The sequence below is a fragment of the Apostichopus japonicus genome, chromosome 12 (genome assembly GCF_037975245.1).
Source record: "Apostichopus japonicus isolate 1M-3 chromosome 12, ASM3797524v1, whole genome shotgun sequence".
NCBI classification, from domain to species: domain Eukaryota; kingdom Metazoa; phylum Echinodermata; class Holothuroidea; order Aspidochirotida; family Stichopodidae; genus Apostichopus; species Apostichopus japonicus.
Genome location: NC_092572.1, coordinates 25,864,311 through 25,888,087, shown reverse-complemented (window position 1 = coordinate 25,888,087; position 23,777 = coordinate 25,864,311). Strand labels below are relative to the sequence as shown.

The 23,777-nt window shown below is 38.5% G+C and overlaps 2 protein-coding genes across 4 annotated transcripts in view; one reads left to right on the top strand and one right to left on the bottom strand.

The window, feature by feature from the left end:
• Window positions 1–1,900: 1,900 nt before the first annotated feature.
• On the top strand, window positions 1,901–5,558 carry LOC139978047 (putative pterin-4-alpha-carbinolamine dehydratase). Its single transcript, XM_071987993.1, has 3 exons — window positions 1,901–2,178; window positions 2,999–3,130; window positions 4,058–5,558. The coding sequence occupies exons 1-3, from the start codon at window positions 2,119–2,121 to the stop codon at window positions 4,244–4,246; spliced, it is 381 nt and encodes a 126-aa protein (XP_071844094.1). The 5' UTR covers window positions 1,901–2,118; the 3' UTR covers window positions 4,247–5,558.
• Window positions 5,559–21,870: 16,312 nt separating this feature from the next.
• Window positions 21,871–23,777, bottom strand: part of LOC139977139 (alpha-2,8-sialyltransferase 8B-like) — a 40,799-nt gene continuing 38,892 nt past the window's right edge. Inside the window, exon 3 of one of the 3 annotated variants that reach the window (XM_071986252.1) lies at window positions 21,871–23,343. In XM_071986252.1, the coding sequence (XP_071842353.1) occupies window positions 23,082–23,343 (262 nt within the window). In that variant the 3' untranslated portion in view covers window positions 21,871–23,081. The remainder of the gene's footprint in view (window positions 23,344–23,777) is intronic. The other 2 variants (XM_071986251.1, XM_071986250.1) reach the window with 2 other exon arrangements.

Genomic DNA, 23,777 nt, shown 5'->3' with positions numbered 1-23,777 from the left:
GCAAACACAAAAACGTTTTTTAAAACGTTATTAAAACGTTTCGTCTTTTGTTTTGATAACGTTATTTGTGGTGTAATAAATATGTCACGAGAACGTTTTCAGGCTATTATTTCAAAACATCTTTTCCATTAAAACATTAATATAACAATAATATTTCATAAAAACGTTATACCGACGTTTTTATAACACCACATTGAACGTTATGAAAACATATAGAGGATATGTTTTCAGAGGCTCTTTTAAAAATGTTATGATCAAGGGCGGCGGAAGCACTTTTAATCTGGGGGGGGGGGCACCGACATTAAAGGGCACTTTGCAGAAATTCGATTGCACTGATGCAGCCTTATATTTAGTACCCTTTATAACTCTTATTGTATTATCTTATATGCGTATACACATCACTCCATCAAGCCCCCCCCCCCCCCCCTCAAAGGAAATATGCATACTAGTACTGCAATATCCAATGTGCAAATTGGGAAACAAGTTTTCTTTTGAGACAAAATGAGGTGATATCATGCTTGTTGCTAGTGTAGGAATCCTCCGAATTAGAAATTATTTCTTGTTTATATCTTAACAATAGTTTTCCATTCGAAATAGCTTTGAGTTTGACCCACAGTTATTCATTAAAAGTCAGGGGCGTAGTAAAGATTTGCAAAGTTGTATGCACTACTATCTGAGCGGAGCGCCACCATCGGTTGGCGCGGAGCGTACAAGAAAATTTTTGGTTTTACAAACCCCTCAGATGGCCGGAAACGGCCCTTCCCGAGTGTTCATTCTGGTTCCCTAGCCTCTTGCTAACTTGAGACACCTCAATTTTTATGTAGAAAAAGGGCACATTTTTAACCTGAGGAAAAGTGGGGGGGGGGGCACGTGCCCCCTGTGCCCCCCCGGTTCCGCCGCCCTTGGTTATGATAACGTTTTGTGTTTGCTGGGATGGTATCAGTTTTAAATTGCATCTGAATGACGTCGTTGTGGGGATGTCGAACTTGTTCAGGAAGTTATGGCAGTCATACAGGGTGATAATGATCCATTTATTGAACGTAATTTTAAAAATTCATCCTATTTGAAATTTTCGATGTTAGGTAGCAGCAGATATGCGGTTCCCGTGGTCGTAAGTGTTAGAGGGATTTAAGATGGTGACATATTTTGAACACAGAAAACATCAGTCTCCATGGGCAATGTTAGATGTTCGTCTGTGCCTGATTGTCCCGAGTCACTATTTTGGAAACCGTGGTGCAGCATTTGCATTATGGATCTTGTGAAATAATAATATAGTTGGTCAGATGAGTTAAATTGACCAAACTGTCCTTCACTTTTTATAATTTGCAGTAGTGGAGACTATGGAACTCATATTGGTTACATATTTCATATTATTTTAATAATTCATCATGAAGGTTGATTACCTTTGTGGGATTCCCCCCCCCCCCCCGGCATGAGAGACAGGCCTATATACGTCATTTTATTGACGGGTTGGGAGAATGGTGAGTGGGGGAGAAGAAGGGAGGTTGGGAGTTTAGTGATGGGACCGGGTCCCGAAATATTGGAACCGGGTAGCCGTCTCCGCAGTTCGGTCTGTCCCCCGGGTACCCTATACATTACGTATTCAACCTAAAACTCAATTCGGCTTATATACTATAACATAGGCCGAATGACAAAACTGTTCCATTCTTTTGCTTACATTTTGAAAGATTCGATACTTTCTTCGCTCAAATATGTTTGGTATGTTTGAAGTTGCTTAAAGTAACACACAGTTTGTGGAATGCAACCGTGACTTTGGGATAATATTTCAACACAATATCCCTCTTTAATATTCATATATACCCTGATTTGTCGCAAAAGTTACACAAAGTGATGGTATATATCATATGCACTGCAGGTCGTTAATACTATATAGATCAGTGGTGTGTTATAGTGACAAATGCCACAACGTATATGCCTACTATACACGCACCCATAGGCCTACAGTATATTATTGAATCCTCTCGTAACTGATTGCTGTATAACGGGTGCATGAAGAATTGAAACATTTCTAGCTATTTATTTTTTCTACCTTCTGTTTACAAGTTTTGTCGGCGTTTGTGTAATTTTGCTTTGCCCTATCTATAGGATATAAACGAGATGTATTTTACCCCGAAGAGCGTCGTTTTCATTCTGTTAGTGGCCACTTTCTGGACTACGGTAGGTGGATATATTACGTTTGTCTCTACGTGTATAGGTCTCGCAGTTACAAGTAATTGTTAACTTCCACACTAAACTCGTCACTTTCAAGACCTGCCAAAGCATAGATAGAAGTTTTCAACTGGTATATCCTACCCACCATATGATAGCTGATATATTGGCTTATCATGGCACTTACAAACTTCTATATCATGACCGTTTATAGATTTTGAGCTAGAAGAGGAGCAAATTTAGCATACTGAACCCAACCCTTCCATCTGCTCGCTCGGAGTAATGATATCAACATTTAACCAAAGGTTTTCTATTTCTAAAATGGTTTATATCACCTTCTATCCTTCCTATTTTCACACCATCTGTACTTTCAATTATGCTCTTTCATATAATGTCAGAACAAACGATGACAGTAACTGATAACATGCTTAAACAAGCTTTACCCTGGGTACTTTTACCTCTTTTCTCTGACGGTTAACCTTTCGAGCAGATGAACACTTATCAAATTGTGGTGCGGTACCTATAGTACGTGTGTTATAGTATCCACGTTAAATAGCGTACAGCCTATACTCACCATCAGTTTTTAGTCGGACCTATATGAAGCATCGTCTTGTGCCGGGTTGTTTACAATGAAACAAATTTTTAGAATGTGGCGTTAAAGACATGAAGCTTGAAACACACCAAACAAATAAAAGTACGCAGTTATGTTTAGTGCAGAATTATTCATTAATTATCCCATAATTATGACCTGTTTTAAATAATACCATTTTGTGCTGCATTTTTGTCCTTTTAAATTATGGATTTAATTTTCATATTTCTTGATTTATAGGCTCGAGCATTAAGTCTTCTTACAGACGACGAGAGGAATGAATTTCTACCAAAGCTCCTGGACAATGGTTGGAATGTAATGGACAATAGAGACGCAATTAGAAAATCGTTTGCATTCTCGGACTTTAATGAGGTTAGTATATAACATGGTCGTAAATTTGCTCACGCCTAAAATTGCACTCATACCATACAATAACAGAACGATCTGAAACTTGTTTACTATCGACGTACCACAGAGAAACGTTAAAGAGCAGAAATCGGAATCAGCTCCAACAATATAGGTTATTCTCCCATGTCGTATTACACGTACACAAGCTGTGGAAAGTTGAAATTGCAAATCTGCCAAGAAGTCATTTTACAGAGAATGACAGCAAACTAGATAGGAAGCATGAATAACAAGTTAATATTTGACTTGATCAAGTATCCCGCGGGTTGAACTATGCCCAAAATGATGGGAAAATTAAGATGGGAGACATTTTGCTGCTCACACTAAAACGCATACTGATGAATACTGAAAAGTTGAAAACAAATTTCATGATTATTGTATATACGATCTGTGGCCTACATTTTATCATAACTGAAAACTCAACAGAAGGCCCTGTTTTTGACCTTGCATGACCAGTTTGTTTTTCCTGAACAACATTGATTCACCACCATTGAAACGTAATATCCATATAACATTGCAGCAGATTTGGACAAAAGCTCTAGGAAGAGTAGCATTTTTTACGTTTTCAGATAATGACCTCTTGTGACCTCAAATGACCTTCAAATGTATAACATATGATTGCATGTATGAAAACTTAACATACATAAAGCACTGACGAAACTGCAGCCAAATCGAAAGAAAATATGACGAAATGGCAGTCATTAAAAGACGGTGGCAAAAAGTGGCAAAATTCAAACAGAATCGCACGATGGCTATAGCTCAGCCGAAAGCTTTCGTCTGAGCTATAGAATAGAACTATGGAAGATAAATACCTGGTTAATTATCGCGAGTAGTTTGAAGTTAGTTTGTTATCAAGTCTTATATTTCATCAGAGTATTCTCCTCGTCTTTTCAGGCATTCGGATTCATGACTCGTTGCGCGATGAAGATAGAAAGAGAACAGCACCACCCAGAATGGTTCAATGTTTATAACAGATTAGAAGTTGTACTCACGACACATGATGTCGGTGGACTGTCATCCAAGGACATCACAATCGCTACCTTTATGGACGAAATGCACCTATGGACCAATGCAAGCACGTGAACTTTTTACTACAGTGCAAAAACAAAATGCTAGAATATCACAAAACTCTTTTAATCTCGCATATCATCATCATATATTACGTTGAACTTTGTGTAATCAGTATAATTGCGTACACTAAATTTAAAAATTCAGTCTGCTTTATTTTTTTTAAATTGCTTTATATATATTTGTTGTACCTTAACTTTGATCATTGATACGGAAACTCGTTGACAGTGTGTACAAATGGTAAACTTAATGATTTTGAACATGAACGAGCTGTCATTATTTGACGCCAGGCTCTAGCATCGGCTGTACTGATGACCTATAGCATAAGCTACTGGTGACCTATATCATAGTCTACTGGTGACCTATTGCATAGGCTCCTGATGACCTATAGCATAGGCTACTGATGACCTTTATCATATGTTACTGATGTTCTATAGCATAGGTTACTGATGACCTATATAGCATAGGCTCCTGATGACCTATAGCATAGGCTACTAATGACCTATAGCATAGGTTAATGATGACCTATAGCATAGGCTACTGCATGATGAACTATAGCATAGGCTACTGATGACCTATAGCATCGGCTACTGATGAACTATAGCATAGGCTACTGATGACCTATAGCATGGGCTACTGATTACATATAGCATAGGCTACTGATGACCTATAACATAGGCTCCTGCATGATGACCTATAGCATAGGCTACTGATGACCTATAGCATAGGCTACTGATGATGACCTATATCATAGGCTACTGAATTAGTTAAGTAGAATGTGGGATAGACGGAGATAAAAAGCCTCAGGTTTATAACTGGACTTGAGCTATCATCTCTTGTCCAGGTCTGTGTTCTGTAAGTCGAACTTTGCTCAATTTTTCTCACTTGCTTTAGCTTTTTTATATATATTTTCTTTTCCTCAAATATCACAGTGGACTGTCGTCATTCTGTTCAGGTTAATGAGTTGCATGTGGAATGTGCATGTTGATATTTCAGAACGACAACTCAGTATCGGTATAAATCGTGCAACATTATGAGAGATATTGTTATTTGTTTTGTCTGACTTAATTGTTAAATCATGAATATGCAAGGTTTTAATCAGACCATACTAAATGATATTTTATTCACTAGGTAAGATGTTATTCTTACAGGGGCTACTGTAACAGAGTGATGATATTTTAAGTGAATATAACATTAACAACTACGCAAGCATTTGATTTTTTAAATAAAAATTCAAAACAATTTACGAAGAAAAAACCAAGGAATAACAGGAAAGTAATAGTATAAGAAAGGTTTCATCAGGTAAAACCGTGTAGAATATTGTCCGTTTCTCATGTAAAGGTCACATTTCCAGTGGCGTCGCCAAGGGGGGGGGGGGGCAGGGGGGCACGTGCCCCCCTGGAAAACCTAGTGTCCCCCGAGTGCCTCCCCCCCCAATCTGAGATTTGGGTTGGTAAAAAAATATATATATATTTTGTTATATTCAACTCCCATCATCTGAGTTGGTTTTTCATAAGGACAAAGAAGCACAGTAATTCGTATTTTCTTCAAATGAGCTGCGAAAAAATGAAAAAAGTTTTATCCTTGAACGTCGGGTGTCGAAGTCGTAACCCGCGCCATCACAACAGGTGTCGATATTTACATTGAATGTGTCAGTGCTCACGCCATACCAGCGGATATACACGTCCGCTTCGCGAGCTACATGACTGTGAGAAGGGAGGGTACTGCGGTATGTTGCCTTGGTCTGAGGTTGACAGGTTAGGAGCTGACGAAATGTGAGAATGTGAGGGTCCGCAGGCACCATACTTGCCTATATTTGTGGACCCATATATTAACCCTGTTGTGTAGGGGTGCAGAGGTCATTTGAGGCCAGATGCTTGTAGGAACAAATGGCGAATGTTCACACCTGCATACTGAGCCATACTCGATGTGTGATCAAACTTTGGATTGCATGGTGAGATCACTGATAGGAGCCAATAACGATGCTGGAACCTGTTACATCTTAATAGATAATGGGCGAAAACGAGAAGGACAAGAAAGGAGTCGGGGGTCATGCACACATTAATTCAACAAATGTAGGTTCTATTGATATAGGGTTAGGCATAACATCGGCAGCATGTGGTTCATATCCTCTGCAAAATTCTGCGCCTTGCTAAAATCATTACCTCAAAAATAGCAATTTCTGGAGATATCTTCAAATCGAATTTAGCATCAAATGTGGCAGCATTTTGCATCTAGCCCATCCTCCGTATGCGAAAATTTTCCAAAGGGGAGGGGGCAGTGGCGGCGGAACCGGGGGGCTTGGGGGCTCAGCCCCCCCAATGAAAAAGTTGAGGGGGAAAATGCATGATAAGCCTCCCCCCCAATATTTACCAAGGCTCCGAAACGTGCATCTGCCATTTTTCAATGCATACTTGTCGATCTGTCCGATGCACACGTATACTATATAGGTGTAATAATTTCAGTAATTGCTGGGGGACCCTCGGCCCGTCCCCTGGCTATAGACCACATTGTCACCCCAACCGCGTCTTCACGCCCCGTGAAAAGTGGAAGCAGTGAGTGTGAGTACCGGTAAGCGCAACACAACTTCGTCTTAGGCCAATGACTTGCTTCATTTCAGCCAGTTCTCCAACATCCCCTTACTACACTCAAAAACGTCTTTGCGAGTACACTACGAGTAATAGCTACTCTCTTAAAACACCATCGAATATACACATTACTATGTTTTTACAGACTTTCACGTGCAATCTGAGAAATTGCAGGCTTGAGACACATATTTTAGGGCTAGGTATTTGCAGCACAAAACACTCGGGAAGTGCCGTTTCCGGCCATCTGGGGGTTTGAAAAACCCAAAATTTTCTTGTACGCTCCGCGCCAACCGATGGTGGCGCTCCGCCTAGATAGTCTCTACACATTAGCCCCCCCCAATAATTTTCCCGTTCCGCCGCGCCTGGAGGGGCACCCCTCCCCTTAGACCCCTCCCCCAGGACGGCGATCCGTATCCACCTAAGTGCCCCCCATCAAATGCTGGTGCCCCCCCCCCCAGACTGAAAAGTCTGGTGACGCCACTGCACATTTCAGTCGGAAATATACCGCATTTACGTTAACAAGTATTTCCTTTTCATGCTTTGTCAATACACTGTGTGTGTAGTATGTGTGAGGGGGGGGGGGGGGATGTATGTATCGATCGTGTGATTACTAAAGTGAAGTTTCGTTATCTAGTTAGAAATAGACAAGGGTTTTACTTAGAACATCTGCATGTTACACGATAACCATATAGTACTTGGGTACATTTAAACTCATAACTGGTAAACTTTGAACTTTGAATAATGATGTAGGGATGTGTGTTTGTATATCACACTTATTTCACTGGATGTGTGTAATGTATTTGGAATTGAAAAGCAATATATCTTCTTTGGGCTATAAGGCTTAATGCTCTTATGTGTCTTGATTGAAACAATAGGTATGTTCCTCTATATAGGCTTACGTTCGGCAAGTCACTTGATTTTCGCCGTGTTGTAATCAGGGGCGTATCCAGGATTTTCTAACCCGGGGGGCGCGAATTACTATCTAAGCGGAGCGCCACCATCAGTTGGAGCGCAGCGTACAAGAAAATTTCTGGTTTTTAAACAACCCAGATCACCGGAAATGGCACTTCTCGGGCTTGAAAATGATCAACCAGATGTACACTTTTGCATGAGAACCAAGTATTTCCCAATAGTTTTTTTTTTCATCCATAACCTTTTTCAAGATTATCACCAGTCACACATCATGTTCGACCTCATCGCATGTCCTGTGGATGATTGCTTTTGTAGGTGATTCTACGTCGCGGCCCAGAATACCCGTCAGCCCCACTTTTGAAGGTTTACAGCCCATTATTTGTTCAGAACTTGAAAATTCACATTTCTCGTGAATAAACTCACTTCAAAACATACCCATAACGTTGCAAAAAATGTCATCTATGGACAACCAATATAGAAAACCACCTTCAACCCCTAACAGACCGGTCAAAATTACACGAGTAGAGGGAAGTATGATGAAGAATGGTGGTCAGGAAATTTTCGAAAGTTCAGACACAGTTAATTTATTGGTGTACAAATATTAAACCCTCTTATAACGGCTATTATAAAAAAAACTTGGTTGAAGGAAATGAAAAAATACCAGATATTTCTGAAACCGAACACTACACACATAGGCGTAGGAGGCAAGGGGGGGGGGGGGCTCCTACTGAAAGAAAAATAAATTGCTAAAGGAAATTAATAGTTTAAAAAATATCTCCTTGATAATCAAAATAAAGTTCTAAGCTTGGCCGACTAATTCGCCATTACTAATGTAAAAGAGAGTTTGACATAATTGGACCTCCATGCTTTTTCTCCATCTACATAAGACATTTCGTTGTTTACATTAGCATCCCGCGGTATACTGCGCAATTTCCACGGACCGTATGGGACACGATGGCATGCGATGTAATAACCGATGCTTGCTTATATGATATTGACATTAACATGTTGAACGCGCGCTTGGCGCGCGAAAAATTTAGGTTATATTTTTCGGGCAAGTCGTTACAGACCCCCAAATCAAATTGGGTTCCTATGACTACACACATCGACAGTTTTCATTCTCACTGATACGATGTGATATCTACAAATTCGAACAGGCGCGTAGCGAATAATTTGACAAGGGAGGGGCGAAGCATGTAGGCAAACTATCTTAGCGTAACGCCACCTCGGGTTGGCGCGAAGCGTACAAGAAAATTTTGGCCGAAAATGCCTCCCAGATCGCTGGAAATGACACTTCCCAGGCCTTGTAAGTTGCATCTAAGCATTTTCTATTTTGAAATTATTAGCGACATCATAAAAAAAAATGTGCTCGGGGGGGGGGGGCGGTCGCCCCCTTCCCGAAATGCGTCATGTTCCCCGACGACTCGGTCGAGTTCGAGACCAGCCACAGTTAATTGGTTTTAATAGCCAAATTGTTTAAGGTGTCCATACACACACACGCGTTATGATAGACCATATATAGTACATATATAGATACATTAGTGAGAGAGGAAAAATTGGAAATCTCACAAATGGAGTTGTCGGTGTAAGGGGTAGGAAGAGGCGCAAGCCCCTTCCGAAATCCTCGATCCGTCACTGGCTACCCGGCCATGTGTATATAATAGGGATCAGCGCTGTAATGATGTCACTGTTCCTCTCTCTCTCTTCCCTGTGTCTTGGCGTTCTTTTTCTAATCCCTCCTTTTCTCTCCTTCTTCTTTTTCTTTTCCCTTCCTTCCTCTCCTCCCCCTCTTTTTTCCCCTTTTTTCTTCTCTCTTTTTCTCTCCTCTTTTTCTTACCCGGGGGGCGCGCGCCCCAACCCCCCCCCCTGGATACGCGCCTGGTAATCATTCTATAATAGCGTCCTCAGCTACGACAGATAACTTGTATAAGCACATGGCGGCATGTTATTAAAAAGTTACCGTAACAACAATACGTACTTTTTAGAACTGTCGAAATAATAACTCATGTGAGATTTAGACATAGAGCTTCCTATCATAACGTCATCCTCTCCAAATTCAAATCTGAACAAGTCCCTATTGTGTACGCCTCCATGGGATACTACATAGTGATATAGCAACCGCTCCCTCCTCTCCCTCCCTCCCTCCCTCCCTCCCTCCCTCCCTCCCTCCCTCCCTCCCTCCCTCCCTCCCTCCCTCCCTCCCTCCCCTCCCTCCCTCCCTCCCTCCCTCCCTCCCTCCCTCCCTCCCCTCCCTCCCTCCCCTCCCTCCCTTCCCCCGCATAGTATATATGCCGCCGGCCAGAGAAACGTTTGTTCCTGATCGTTGCAATATGTAATACAAATAAATATATATTGTACAATAGTGACGTGAAGGGATACGTAGGGTGGAGGAGTGACGTTCACGTAATTTCAAAGGCATTAGGGGATTCCACACCCCCACCCCTCGCCCATCCTGATCCTCTTGCCACCAATTAATTGAGTCACTTTACATGTAGAAAAATTCCCAAAGGGGAGAGGAAACCCCTCCCCCATATCAGTGTAATATTCCTGTTTTAGATCTCAATATCTTGTGCCAAACTCAGGATATTAGCTGAAAGAATTTAAATCTAGCTTGACTAGTCACATCTTTTCTTACTCCAGGAAGTTGGATCACAGTAGGTCAGCTGTAATGTCTTCATGTCAGATGCTCTTCAAGAGCTTTACTTTCCTATCAAATCTTCTTTTTGATTTATCCTTGAAATTTTATAGATTATAGAGGTCACTGGTGATCGATTTTAACGTGATCAACCATTTATCTATCCGCAGCCAAACACGAAGTACTGGTGTACATTTCTGGAACTCACTTGATCAAGATATCAAAAAATCAAATACTCTTAACTTATTTAAAAGAAAACTCAAGCATTACCTTTTAAATAATAGTACAAACCACCCACGCTGAGTTGTTATATTGTCTCTTTGTATGGATTTGCTTTTCCCTTTCTTCGCTTCCTCTTTATATTTTTTCTCTGTTTTTCCTTATCTCTTTACTCTCTCTGTACTTATGTGATTTTTGAAATTCTCTTTTGTTTGTTAAGGGACCAGGCTCGAAAAGTCTCTACTTACTTCTGGTTCCTCCACTTCCATTATAGCATAGTTTGAACTTTGTTTATTGTTATTTCATCATAATGTGAGTAAATCACTCATTGACTCTGTTACTGTTTATATACATATAAGGAAAGTGGAAAATAAACGTGAAACTTGAAACTTATAACGGTACGTTGCCTCCATTGCGTAAGAATTTGACGTTACGATAGGTAATGTTCAATGACGTTTTCCGATGATCAATACAGTACAGCAATATTATAATTTAAAGAATAAGTGAAACGAAATTAATCTTTTCAAATACCGTACACTTATTTTGCATAATTTCTAGACCTGTAAGTAATACGATTAATGCAGACCTTTCACATGAGCCACTGAATTAATTATAACACTAAAATAATTAAGGACAAGATTGCTGCATTTGTAACTTTAACATTCTCTGCAAGCAACTAACAAAGTCTACAATATTTTCTTTATATTCTTGCATTTTTAATATCTCGAGAAAGTCGTTTGACTTTTGGTTTAAAGGATCATTCTTTTTCAAATGAAACACCAAATAGTTTTCATCAATCCACAAAAAAAAAAAAAACTTTTACAATAACACTGCAAGTTCACAGCGAATGTAGTGGATTCCAGAAAGGAGAAAACCAAAAAAAAAGAAGATATATACGGGAATTCATCTATTCTAGTTTAACCGTAAGTTTCAATTGAACTTTCATTAAGTATTAACCGATCTCAATAGATTTCAGAACATATATTTGATTGGTTCCCAATAAATTCGATGTCAAAATATCTCACATGAAAAATGTGTGACGTCACTCCATACAGGCATTGTCGGTATTACAGTCATATCTTTCCATAACTCGCCATTATCTGTCGTGACGTCAGAGGCAAATCCAACTAAAGAAATTCTGATCAAAGTTATGTATATAAGACTAATTTATTCAAATTTCTTCAAAAAATTGATCGTTATGATACGAGATGAATAGAGTGTGCCCGGGATATTCATAATGGTACGGGAATGTTAGTTTGTTAACTGCTCACAATTAATTAGTTTAAATACAACATAAACATTATAAAACTCAATCATCTTGTTTGTTTTTCCTCTTTGCCTTGGCGGCGAACTTGGGTATTCGTTCAGTCGGTTGCATGATGCTGTCATCCAAACTTTTATAAAAGGCTTTTCTCTTTGTTGTTCTGTTTTTCAGTAATGGGATTAATCGCATCAAGGCTATAGATCAGGCAGGGTAAGTAGCCTATACCTCCTTGATTCAGAAAATCACGAATGTCGTCACTAGCTTCTGTGTTCATCAGCTATTCATGAAAGTATGCAGGAATTTAACTGCCCTATTGTTATTTAAATTTACAGCTGTACTCCCATCCGGAATAGATAAAAGACTGGTTTATCTAATCTATAGACCTACACGTGCATGCCTGTCTGTGTACACTGTACGTGGTCTTCCAGTATATAGCCTTTATAAGCAGACGATAACTTCCCCACTATACCTTCAATGGGACTGGGGTTGGTGTGGAACAAGTTGTTTGTTAAACAAGCTCTATTTTGGGTGACCTGTCTTAAAGAGTAACTTGCATACTTCGGCATGGATTATCTTCTCAACAGTTTTGGTACTGAATTATCTTTATGTAAGTACCAATACTATCTATGGACAAATGTTCCTTATCGCGGTTTCCAGTGGAACAATATTATATATATTATCAATGACAGATAATATAGGCCTAAGCGGACAAAATCGCGTTTATTCCACACGAACAAGCTGCCGGAGAATTTAGTCTGGTATTATGGTTTCATATATACCAAATAAGTTGACAACAATATATTCGCAATGAAATTTGTCATTGTAACATAACAATTGGTCTCGAACTGAAATATTTCCGATACCCACATTATCGTAATTCGGAAATACAGGATTTTCTTGCGTTCTCGGAGGCTACTTGGATTCTTAAAGGAAATAAAAACAGGATTTTCGGAACTAAAAACAGGATTTTTGGAACTAAATTCAGGAAATTCAGAACTATGTACAGGATTTTCTGAACCAAATTCAGGAATTTTGGAACTATGTACAGGATTTTCGGGAAAAAAATCAGGATTAATTCGGAACTAAATACAGGATTTTCGGAACTAAATACAGGATTTTCGGAATTATATCCAAGAATTTTCGAAGGTTAACTTCAGGATTTTCGGAACTAAATTTATGATTTTCGGAACTAAATTCAGGATTTTTTAACTAATTACGTGATTTTCCTGCGTCCTCGGAGTGATTGAACTCGTAACGAAACCTGCGTAGATCAATGAGCTGCTAATAACAACCCTTTGTCCAGATAGTGAGGCTCTCTGCCCATTTTGTAAGTAGATTTATTTACAAGTTAGATTAGGCCTAGTCTGTTTCTTATATGTTTACAGATATTCAATGATAAAGCTAGTTTGTAAGTGATGTAAGCCACAGATATTCATAATAAGTTAACTCTTAACGTTTTCTAAGCCACACATATCCTTATAGGTAAACATATTATGTGAGTGATTTAATACACGGACATATTCATAAATAGATTAGCTAGCCTATGTCAGTTGTTTCAGCCACAAATATTCATAGATAGGCTAAACGTGTTTCGTATGTATTTTAAGCCATATTTATTAAAGCAAATAATCATAGACTCATCTATTATTGAAGGGATGTAAGCCACAGATATTCATGTTTTTCGTATGTATTTGCAGGATTTTCGGAACGAAACACAGGATTTTCTTGCATTCTCGGAGGCTGATTGGATTCCATAAAGGAAAATAACTACAGGATTTTCGTGCATTCTCGGAGTGATTGGATTCAATAAGGAACCTGCGTGGATCAATGAACTGCTAAATTTATGGTAACCCTCTGCCCCGGATAAGGAGGTTCTCTGCCTATACGCCGTATGGAACATAAACAATCAAACGGCGCCATTTTTAATTCCCTTGCCCTGGATAATTAAGGGATATCTTTATTTCCAATCTAAGTTGTGTCGGATTCTATTTATCAACAGTGGTGATCGACTGGTCTTTTACTTTGCTGGTCCGTGGTAAGTATCTAGGGACAGTAAGGGGACCGAGGGGAGGAAGGGAACAGATGAAGAAGAAAAACCGTGAGTACAATTAGTCTATACTAAATGTTCCGGATCGTCTTACTAACACTGGAAGTCTCACTCAAAACAATTTTATCGACGTACACTGAGACCCCATTTGAGACCCAATTTAAATAATTTATTGAACGGATACGAAACAAAGCCTAAAGACTTACAAATCCCAACGTAAATTAGAAATAATTATTTGTAATTCCAAACTAACTACGCATAGTCAAGATATGCCATTTATTATATCACTAAAAAAAGTGTAAAACTCGGACAATTTTTAAGTATCTAATTACAAATGGGAAATTACACAAATTTAATATTATTAATTTAATATTACTTAATTCCATATCCATTGCAAATCCCCATAACTTATTTCGCGGATCAACTCAAACCAGCGATTATAAGAAATGTGACATTTTATTCTCCTTTAAAAGAGAACAATATTTAGCCTATGCCTCTACGTTCTCTTCACGTTTTTCAAATTTGAAGCCCACAAAAGTATCCATTATTTCCTTTGACTCGTAGCTCACTTGGATCTTTATTTAAGCACCAGTACCAGAACTTAATCAAATGGACTAAAAAGTGGCAGATGAAATTTAATGTTAATAAATGTTCAGTGTTACACTTTGGACATAACAACCCCAAACACCATTACCTCATGGATGGAAAGGAATTAGCAACCAAAAATGAAGGATCTAGGGATTGTAGTCAATACTTATATGAAATTTAGTAAACAAATAGCACAATCCGTCAAGAAAGCGAATCAAGTAATCGGCATCATCAAGCGAAATTTCTCCAACTTTAACAGAAAGACCATCCTTTGTCTGTATAAATCACTGGTACGACCACATCTTGATTATGGAGTGCAAGTATGGAGGCCATACTTAAAGAAAGATATACATTTAATAGAAGGAGTGCAACGACGCATGACAAAACTTATGGCTTGAGGAACAAAAGCTATGAGGAGAGGCTTAGAGAGCTGGATCTATTCTCAAGGCAAAAAAGACACCTTCGACAAGACTTAATCACAATGTACAACATTATTAACAGGAATATTGATATAGACGTGGAACAAATAATAGAGTTTCTGGAACTATCAACAACAAGGGGAAATTAAAAAAAAATAAGGCCAAAACAAGTGAGACTAGAAATAAGAAGAAATTAATATTTTTGCCGAATTTGGAAAGTGTGGAACAAACTGCCAGATCTGTAATTACAGCAAAGTCATTAAACCAGTTTAAAACCAGACTAGCCAGCAACAGGATCTTTAAGGGTCACGAGACCTTCTATTCTTAAGAGCCATTCTTCAAGCACCAACGCAGAGAAGAGTGGCGATCCAGGTAAATGAAGGTAAATTCATCGCTGATGGCGAAAAGAACAAATTTAAGATTTTGCTGTACACCACTTTTCAGTTTTGTCTTTACAGCAAGTGCACGTTTGTAAAGAATTTGTTTTGGGGAACATTATTATGAAGCTGAAAGCGCTTCTATGACATTACACTTGCATTTCAAGTTCAGTAATACACAATTTTTGAAATATTTTATTCATTAATAGACCGCGTTTTCAGCGAAATGGGTACATATTTTTGCTTTCATGAAAGTATGTCGCTTGACTACAAGCGTTTTACCCAAATATCCACACCGTGCCATCGTTAGGAAATATCTCGAAGAAATGTTCTAGACATCAGCTCGTTTGGTTTTACTTTTCCAACCACATACATTACCATGGCATTCCACCACACCTTATCTTCCCTTCCCGAAAAAGTATGACCTAGATATAACTTATACACATGTACATCAACTGCAAAATAATTGCAAACGGGAGATCACGAAGGGATAGTACAGCCAGTGTATTCATATGTACAAACACACTATACCGAACGGCAATTACATACCTGCCGATGTCGCTTCCATTCTCGATGCGGTATGGACGGTATCGCCAAAGAGAGACAATACCGAAGAATGCTGGAACCGGTTACTGAAAAAATAAAACCGTGTCAAGTTCAATTTGCTATGTGCACTTTTCGGTGATATCAGTATACAGTAAGTGATCTAATTATCACAACGTTGTTGTACGCTTGTCACTAGTTGTTTGTATTTATGTATAAAAACAATAAATGTAGGCTTACTAATGTCCTAGTATTGTAGGCCACAGATATTCATAGATATATCTGTTATGTTAGTATTGCATGGCACATACATTCACAGATACAGCTATTATGTTGGTGTTGCAGGTCACAGATATTCCTAGATACATCTATTTAGTTAGTTTTGTAGGCCACATATATTCATAGATACATCTATATTATGTTAGTGTTGTAGGCCACATATATTCATAGATACATCTATTATGTTATATATATATATATATATATATATATATGTATATATATATATATGTATATAAATATATATATATATATGTATATAAATATATATATATATATAATGAAAAAATATATATATATACACATAGACGGGCAGCTTTGAAAGGACACGCTGTGATGCTTATACACTAAAATGGCGCAATGAAGCAATGCTATATAGCAAATTGATAAGACGAATGACCGCCTGTGATGTGTCAGGGAGTTTAAAAATACCATGAGTAAAACGGATACAAACGAGAATAAGAATAGAAAGAATACCAAAATAATATAGCCATGAGAAATTCTTGCAAAATGATCTTAAAATAAAGTCAGCATTTATATCAAGTTTATAATTGCTGGCAGTATTTCACGGAGCTAACGACCCCGTCGGGTTTCATTAAAATAATCCTTGTTTTAACCCGCCATTTAATTTACTAGAATATCAAGGACTTATTTGTGAGTAAACTATAGTATAGTCGCATAAATGTACTAACTGAAGGTGAGTGGTATAGGTTAAGAAGGTGGTTGATAAACAAAAGAATGAAGTTGTCTTTACCGGTATGCTTGGAGGTTAAACATGGAAGAAAACAAATATTTAAAACTAATAATAATAGTAATAATACTGAGGATTTATAAAGCGCAGACGTATACACCGATAACAGTGCTCAAGGCTCATCACAATATTAACTAATATTAACAATATCAACGATGACCTGTCAAACATACAGACAATCCCTCTACATGGCAACAGCTATACAACGGCCAGGTCGATAACGCGGAAACGCGGAAACCGCGGAAATCGAGAAACCGGGTTCAATATCAACGGTTTCCGCGTTATCGACCTTGCTATATAGTAAGGTCGAAAACGCGGAAACCGCGGAAACGAGAGGAATTTGTCAAGGGAGGGTGACGAAGTCTTTTGGGCGCATTTCAGCCTATATTCGCCAAAAAGGGGTGCGGGTTTAAAGCTAGTAAATGTAGGTCGAAAACGCGGAAATCGTACTTTACAATGGATGAGTTAGATTATTTTGTCAAGGGAGGGTAGTGTAGGTCGAAAACGCGGAAATGTTTTTTTTTTTTTACAATGGCGAAACTAGATGATTTTGTCAAGAGAGGGTGAAAACAATTTTGAGCGCATTTCAGCCAGTATGCGCCAGAAGGGGTGGGGATAGAAGATTTTGTTTCACTAAATGCCGGTCGAAAACGCGGAAATGTTTTTTTACACAATGAATGGCGAAACTAGAGAATTTGTCAAGGCGGAAGGTTAAGAGTTTTCTGCGCATTTCAGTCAATATGCACCAGGAAGGTGAGGGGTTGTAGGCTGTTTTTTACTAAATGGAGGTCGAAAACGCTGAAATGTTTTTAGCAAAGGCGGAACTAGAGGAGTTTGCTAAGGGAGGGAAAAGAAGGGTTTTGGCCGGCGCATTTCAGCCAAAATGCCAGGAAGGGGGTGAGGAAGGATGTTGAGACTTTTTCACTTAATGCAGGTCGAAAACGCGGAAAAAGTGTTTGCCAATATGCGCAAGGATGGAGTGGGGGTATGAGACTTTTTTCAGTTAGTTTAGGTCGAAAACGCGGAAATTTTTTTTTCACAACATTTTTCACAACTAGATGATTTTGTTAAGACAGGGTGAAAAGGTGTTTTGGGCGCATTTTAGCAAATAGGCGCCAGAAAGGGGTGAGGTTGAAGTCTTTTCACTAAAGGCATGTCGAAAACGCGAATTTTTTTTTAACAATGACGGAAATACTCTAAATGCATGCAGGAATGTAAAGAAATGTTTTGGTCGCATTTCAGCCAACATGCGCCAAGAAGGGTTTGGGTTTGAAGCTTTTTTCACTAAATACAGGCAGAAAACTCAGTAATGTTTGTTAACGTCTATTTGGTATGCAGGGATGGTTCCAGGATTTCTCCGACACGGGAGCTAAGGTCCCCGGAAACAATTGTGTGCACGTTGTAATATTAATAAAAAAATAAAAAATTATATATATATATATATATATATATATATATATATATATATATATATATATATATATATATGTATATACTTACACATACATATATATGTATATATATATATATAGATATATTTACACATACAGATACATATCTATGTATATATAAATCTAATATTGCCGAAGCGCGCGGTAATTTGTGGTGTCTTTTTTGGTATATGAGAGAAGTTTGAAGCCCGTATGTCGGTGCGGCTGACACCTGTCGGGGACTGATTTTCCTACATTTATCTTTATCATAGAATGATCATTATGATGATAAGAAATACACAATAATATATTTTTTTCTTCATTGCTCCCTGACGAAATCATAATTTCCCCTACCAGGGGGCTAGACCTCCCCGACGAGGGGAAGGGGACTGTTACCCCGCTTCTCCCTCCCCCTCTGGGGCCACCCCGTCGGTATATATAAAGGTGCGTATGTACAATGGCGGAACTAGAGAATTTTCACAGCTAGGGGACGGCAAAGGAGCTTTTGATCGTTTATGAAAAGAAAACATAAAACCTATGTTTTTGGGGACGATTCGGAGGAATTGTATGAACTTGAAGTTGCGAACTATTAGAAGTAAGACAGTCACATTTACAATTATTTGACCGATTGCGTTACAATAAAACTGGCAACCCTGCCATCTTCCCCAGTATTGGAATACCGGTGTGAAGTTAGATACTAATTCCTCGTTCCTCGTTCGACGTTCGCGAATGAGTAACTGCTACCTATTCAGTTACTTATTCGACAATGGTACCGACGTAACACTTATGACAAGACGAATGCATTCTTACAAGATGTTCAACATTTGGTCGTGGAAAAGAGGTTTATCTGGGTCATTTGAACTCTAATGACAATGTAAATGGGTACCATAGTGCATCTTGCCCGGTCCAAAGAGTTCTTGACCAACTAAAATGACCACTACATCATCGGTTCTTAAATTAATGTAACGGAAACGGGACCTGACGAAAAATCACTTTAGGCCCTAATCAAGACTAGCACGCCTTGGACCACCTATAACCAATGGGTCATATGAATTCTTAAGACAATGAAGAAGGATATCATAATGCGTCTTGCCCGGTCCAAAGAGTGCTTGACCAATTAAAATGACAACTAAATAATCACTTATTAAATTAGTGTAACGGGACAACGAATGAAAAACATTTGGCTCCTAATCAAGACCAGCACGCCTTGGACCACCCAACCAATGAGTCATATGAACTCTACAGACATTGTAGAAGGGTACCGTAATGCGTCTTGCCCGGTCCAAAGAGTGCTTGACCAATTAAAATGACCACTAAATCATTACTTCTTTAATGAGTGTAACGGGACCACGAACACGCTCTGGGCCCTAATCCATGCAGCACGCCTTGGATCACCAAACCATTGGGTAACATGAACTCTAATGGCATTGTAGAAGAGTACCATAATGCGTCTTGCCCAGTCCAAAGAGTGCTTGACCGATTTAAATTACCACTAAATCATTACTTCTTTAATGAGTGTTACGGGACCTTGAAAAAGCTTAATGTTTTAGTTCTATACGTGTTTATATCAGAAAATGTCCATTGTACCTCCGTTTGTGTTTACTCTCTTTCTTTTAAGTTTGTTATTTGAGATATCGTTATGTAGAAAACACTTAGATTCGTCGGGTATGAAGTACTTATATCAAGCTCTACTCAATTATTAGCTTAAGAACCGGTATGCTGAGACTTATGCCATGGCGAAATACTTAAGCTCTGATATTAATAGCCTACGTCACATTTTCTTTGATTAATGTCTGGAATAACCACCACAAAATCCTCTAGTTTCACCATTGTTAAAAAAACATTTCCGCGTTTTCGACCTGTATTTAGTGTAACAGCCTCAAACCACATCCCCACACCTTTGCTGGCGCATATTGGCTGAAATGCGCCGGCCAAAAACACTTCATTTCCCTCCCTTGGCAAACTCCTCTAGTTCCGCCTTTGTTAAAAACATTTCCGTGTTTTCGACCTGCATTTAGGGGAAAAGCCTACAACTCCATCACCTTCCTGGCGCATATTGACTGAAATGCGCCGAAAACTCTTCACCCTCCGCCTTGATAAATCCTCTAGTTTCGCCATTCATTGTGTACAAAAACATTTCCGCCTTTGCGACCTGCATTTAGTATAAAAAAAAAACCTTAGCCTTTTCCCACCCCTCCTGGCGCATATTGGCTGAAATGCGCTCAAAAAACGTCTTTATCCTCCCTTGACAAAATAATCTAACTCGTCCATTGTAAAAGTACGAGTTCCGCGTTTTCGACCTACATTTACTGAAATAGCTTTAAACCCGCACCCCTTTTTGGCGAATATAGGCTGAAATGCGCCCCAAAAAAAAGACTTTGTCACCCTCGCTTGACAAATTCCTCTCGTTTCCGCGGTTTCCGCGTTTTCGACCTTGCTATATAGCAAGGTCGATAACGCGGAAACCGCGGAAACCGTTGATATCGAACCCGGTATCTCTATTACCGAACCCGGTTTATCGATTTCCGCGGTTTCCGCGTTTCCGCGTTATCGACCTGGCCCTATACAACATCCAACTGACATTTTATCTCACCTGGGTGAAGAGAGGTAATGGAGATAAAGGGCTCGTCCAAGGAAACCACGCAATGATCTGGCCAGGACTAGAACCTGCACTCCTTAGATCACAAGTCTACTGCCATAAACACTGGACCACAACGCTCTCTACAAAAACTCATTAAACCTATTCGTAGTATTTGTTGTCAACTCGTTTTCACTTGTTTATATTTACTATACTGGTATTAATGTTATACGCAAAATGTAAATCCGAGTTTAAACAAAACAATGAATGCCGTTTCAATAAGGTTAACTCTTGTTGCCGTTTAAATTGGCTTCTCTATTTTCATCGTGGGTCCGTTTTTTAGCTTGCTTTAAGTGCCTCTTCACCTCTATGGCGTGGCTACATTCCTGACTCGGACACGAGGTGAGATATTTTGTCAGCAAGTTTGGATGACAGAACGAAGGAAGAGAAAGGACTAGAGGTAAGTGACAGCCAAAAATGGGATAGGTGGAGAACCGATCTAACTCTGATGGTTCCACCCGTACCCCTAATTCCTTCACAAGATCAAGTGTGTTATATGTCCTCTGCCGTTACATCTGCAGTGGCATCAGTTGGTCCGGGGAAGGTGTGCCGGTACACAAGGTGGGGTATCAAATTGCGCTTTTGCTTTCTGTCATCTCGGAAACTATTAAGTTAATGTTATCTTTGTTATGCTTCTCGCAAGAACAATAGCAGCTTACAATTTGCAATTAGCCATTCCAATTTCAAAGGTATTGTAGTTCAACATTAGTTTATGGGAATTTACCTGGACATTATTTTGAAGGTGTTAATTGCTTATATACGTTACAAATTTTTGTGTTTGTTTCGTTGAAGGGGCAGATGGTGATAGTAAGGAGCGGAAGGGGAGGGGCATGGTGGTGCCATAGCAACAGATAACCTATCATGAATATATTAGAATATTTACATTTTCAGAAGAGAAATTTGAATTAAATTGACATCAAGCGGGCACTAAACTGACTTTGCAGTTGAATATTAGGATACAAACTATGTATTTTTTCTCAGCGTAGTGTAATATTGTGACAAGCCCGGCTCCTTCGACATGTAATATTTTGTCGGGACTCGCGAGAGAGCTGTACTGGGGTTATCTTGATGCCGTATTTTATGCTTCTTCAGGAGACGTCTCGAACGGAAGATAGAAGAAAACAATGAGTTCTCAGAAAAACAATTTGACGAGATAGGATTTGATTAGTGATTCGGTATAATTTCTTCTCTGTCGATTCTCTTACAAATAAAACAAAATTACAATGATTTGACTCCGTCAATTACGCAATTCGAAGGAGTGATGAAATGGTGACGAAGTGATGAACTTGCGGTACCCATGTCGCTTTTTATAGATTACTTCTATAAAATCCCTCTGCGCATAATCAGAAGGCAGCCAATAACACACACACACACACACACATATATATATATATATATATATATATATATATATATATATATATATGAGTTGCAATGTATAATAGATATAAGTTGCAATGTCAAACATAAATCATGCGTTGTCAATATTAAAAGTATTGCAGACTCTTTTTCAGCACCTTAATTTTCTGTTCATTCCTTAAACTCCCCACCAAATGCTCTAACCCCAGAAAGATTCTTCCCGCCACCCTTCATATCTAGTTCTACTCAATATCCCAGATGAGAAAGTTTTAAATTGCAAATCAATTTAATTGAACTACTGTTATGAAATAGTAATACTGCCTCTTTGATATATATATATATATATATATATATATATATATATATATATATATATATACATTGGCTGTTTACTTCAAATCGTTCACTTTATTTAATGTTTGTGTCTCATTCGAGATCCAGCCATTCACTAAATGGAGCATATTTAATTGAATAGCATCATTATGTTTTTCATGTTAACTTAGTCGTATAAACTTAAATTTACAATCATGAGAACTGTAATGTATCTCAATTTGGTGCCGAGTTGATTAATTAAATACCGCAAAATGTCAGCATGATTAGTTTCCTGTTACACATAAACTGTATATGCCACTGTATACATGGAAAAAGCTTATAAGGCTTTTCACGTTAAGAACTTTTGTTACAAAGGGAACAATTATGTAGAAGTGAATAATAATATATACAATTATCACAAATGAAACAAAAGGGTTTTTATTTATTTTGATATTCCATGGTAGATTTTTAAACCCTGGATTAATTATTTCATGATTCGCAAGGATCAATGACAAGTCTGATGGTTCCTTTCTTATGAAGGGATTGAAGAAATTTATGTTCGTTGTCAAAGTTATGGACAGGGGTGCTAAAATTGACTAGTCTCGGATCAAAGTAATGATGTAGTACTGGTGCGCCCTGTGGGTTCTTTTCATATGGATAAAATCCATATAGAGTAATTTCTTCACAAAAGGTTTCAGCAGCCATCAGCATTATAAGTCCAGACGAAGGGTAAGTCTCCATTTTCCATCTTCTAAAGTTAGGAAATAAGAGATAAGAAATGGTTTAACCAAAACGAATAGCAAATAAGTGAAATACATCCACGTTGAAGTAACCTACAAACCTGAATTTATTGGGATAACGTCTTCGCTCCGGAAGAGCGGTTATCTTTAAAGGTCAAGCGACACGTAGACTTGACTTTACATAATATTAAACTTAACAATTCTTACATTAACAAAAACCCAACACGGCGATTTTTTTCTGTCTCCAAAGGGGTAGAAATCGGTAAAAAGTACTATTACGTAATAGATTCAGTGACGTCACGGGGGGAGCGCAGAAGAGTGCAACCTGTATATGTTCTGCGCAGTGCATTGGGTATGGAGAAATCTCAAACTTCTCGAAAATATTACCTTTTTCAGCAGTCTGTTACAAGAAAGTTAAGATTTGGATTAAGATGAAAAATCACAA

Excerpts from the sequence above, each read along its gene's own strand:
- LOC139978047 (XM_071987993.1), top strand. The coding sequence starts at position 2,119 with ATGTATTTTACCCCGAAGAGCGTCGTTTTCATTCTGTTAGTGGCCACT. Across the intron at positions 2,179-2,998 it reads TGGCCACTTTCTGGACTACG|GCTCGAGCATTAAGTCTTCT; the intron begins GTAGGTGGATAT and ends CTTGATTTATAG. Across the intron at positions 3,131-4,057 it reads CATTCTCGGACTTTAATGAG|GCATTCGGATTCATGACTCG; the intron begins GTTAGTATATAA and ends TCGTCTTTTCAG.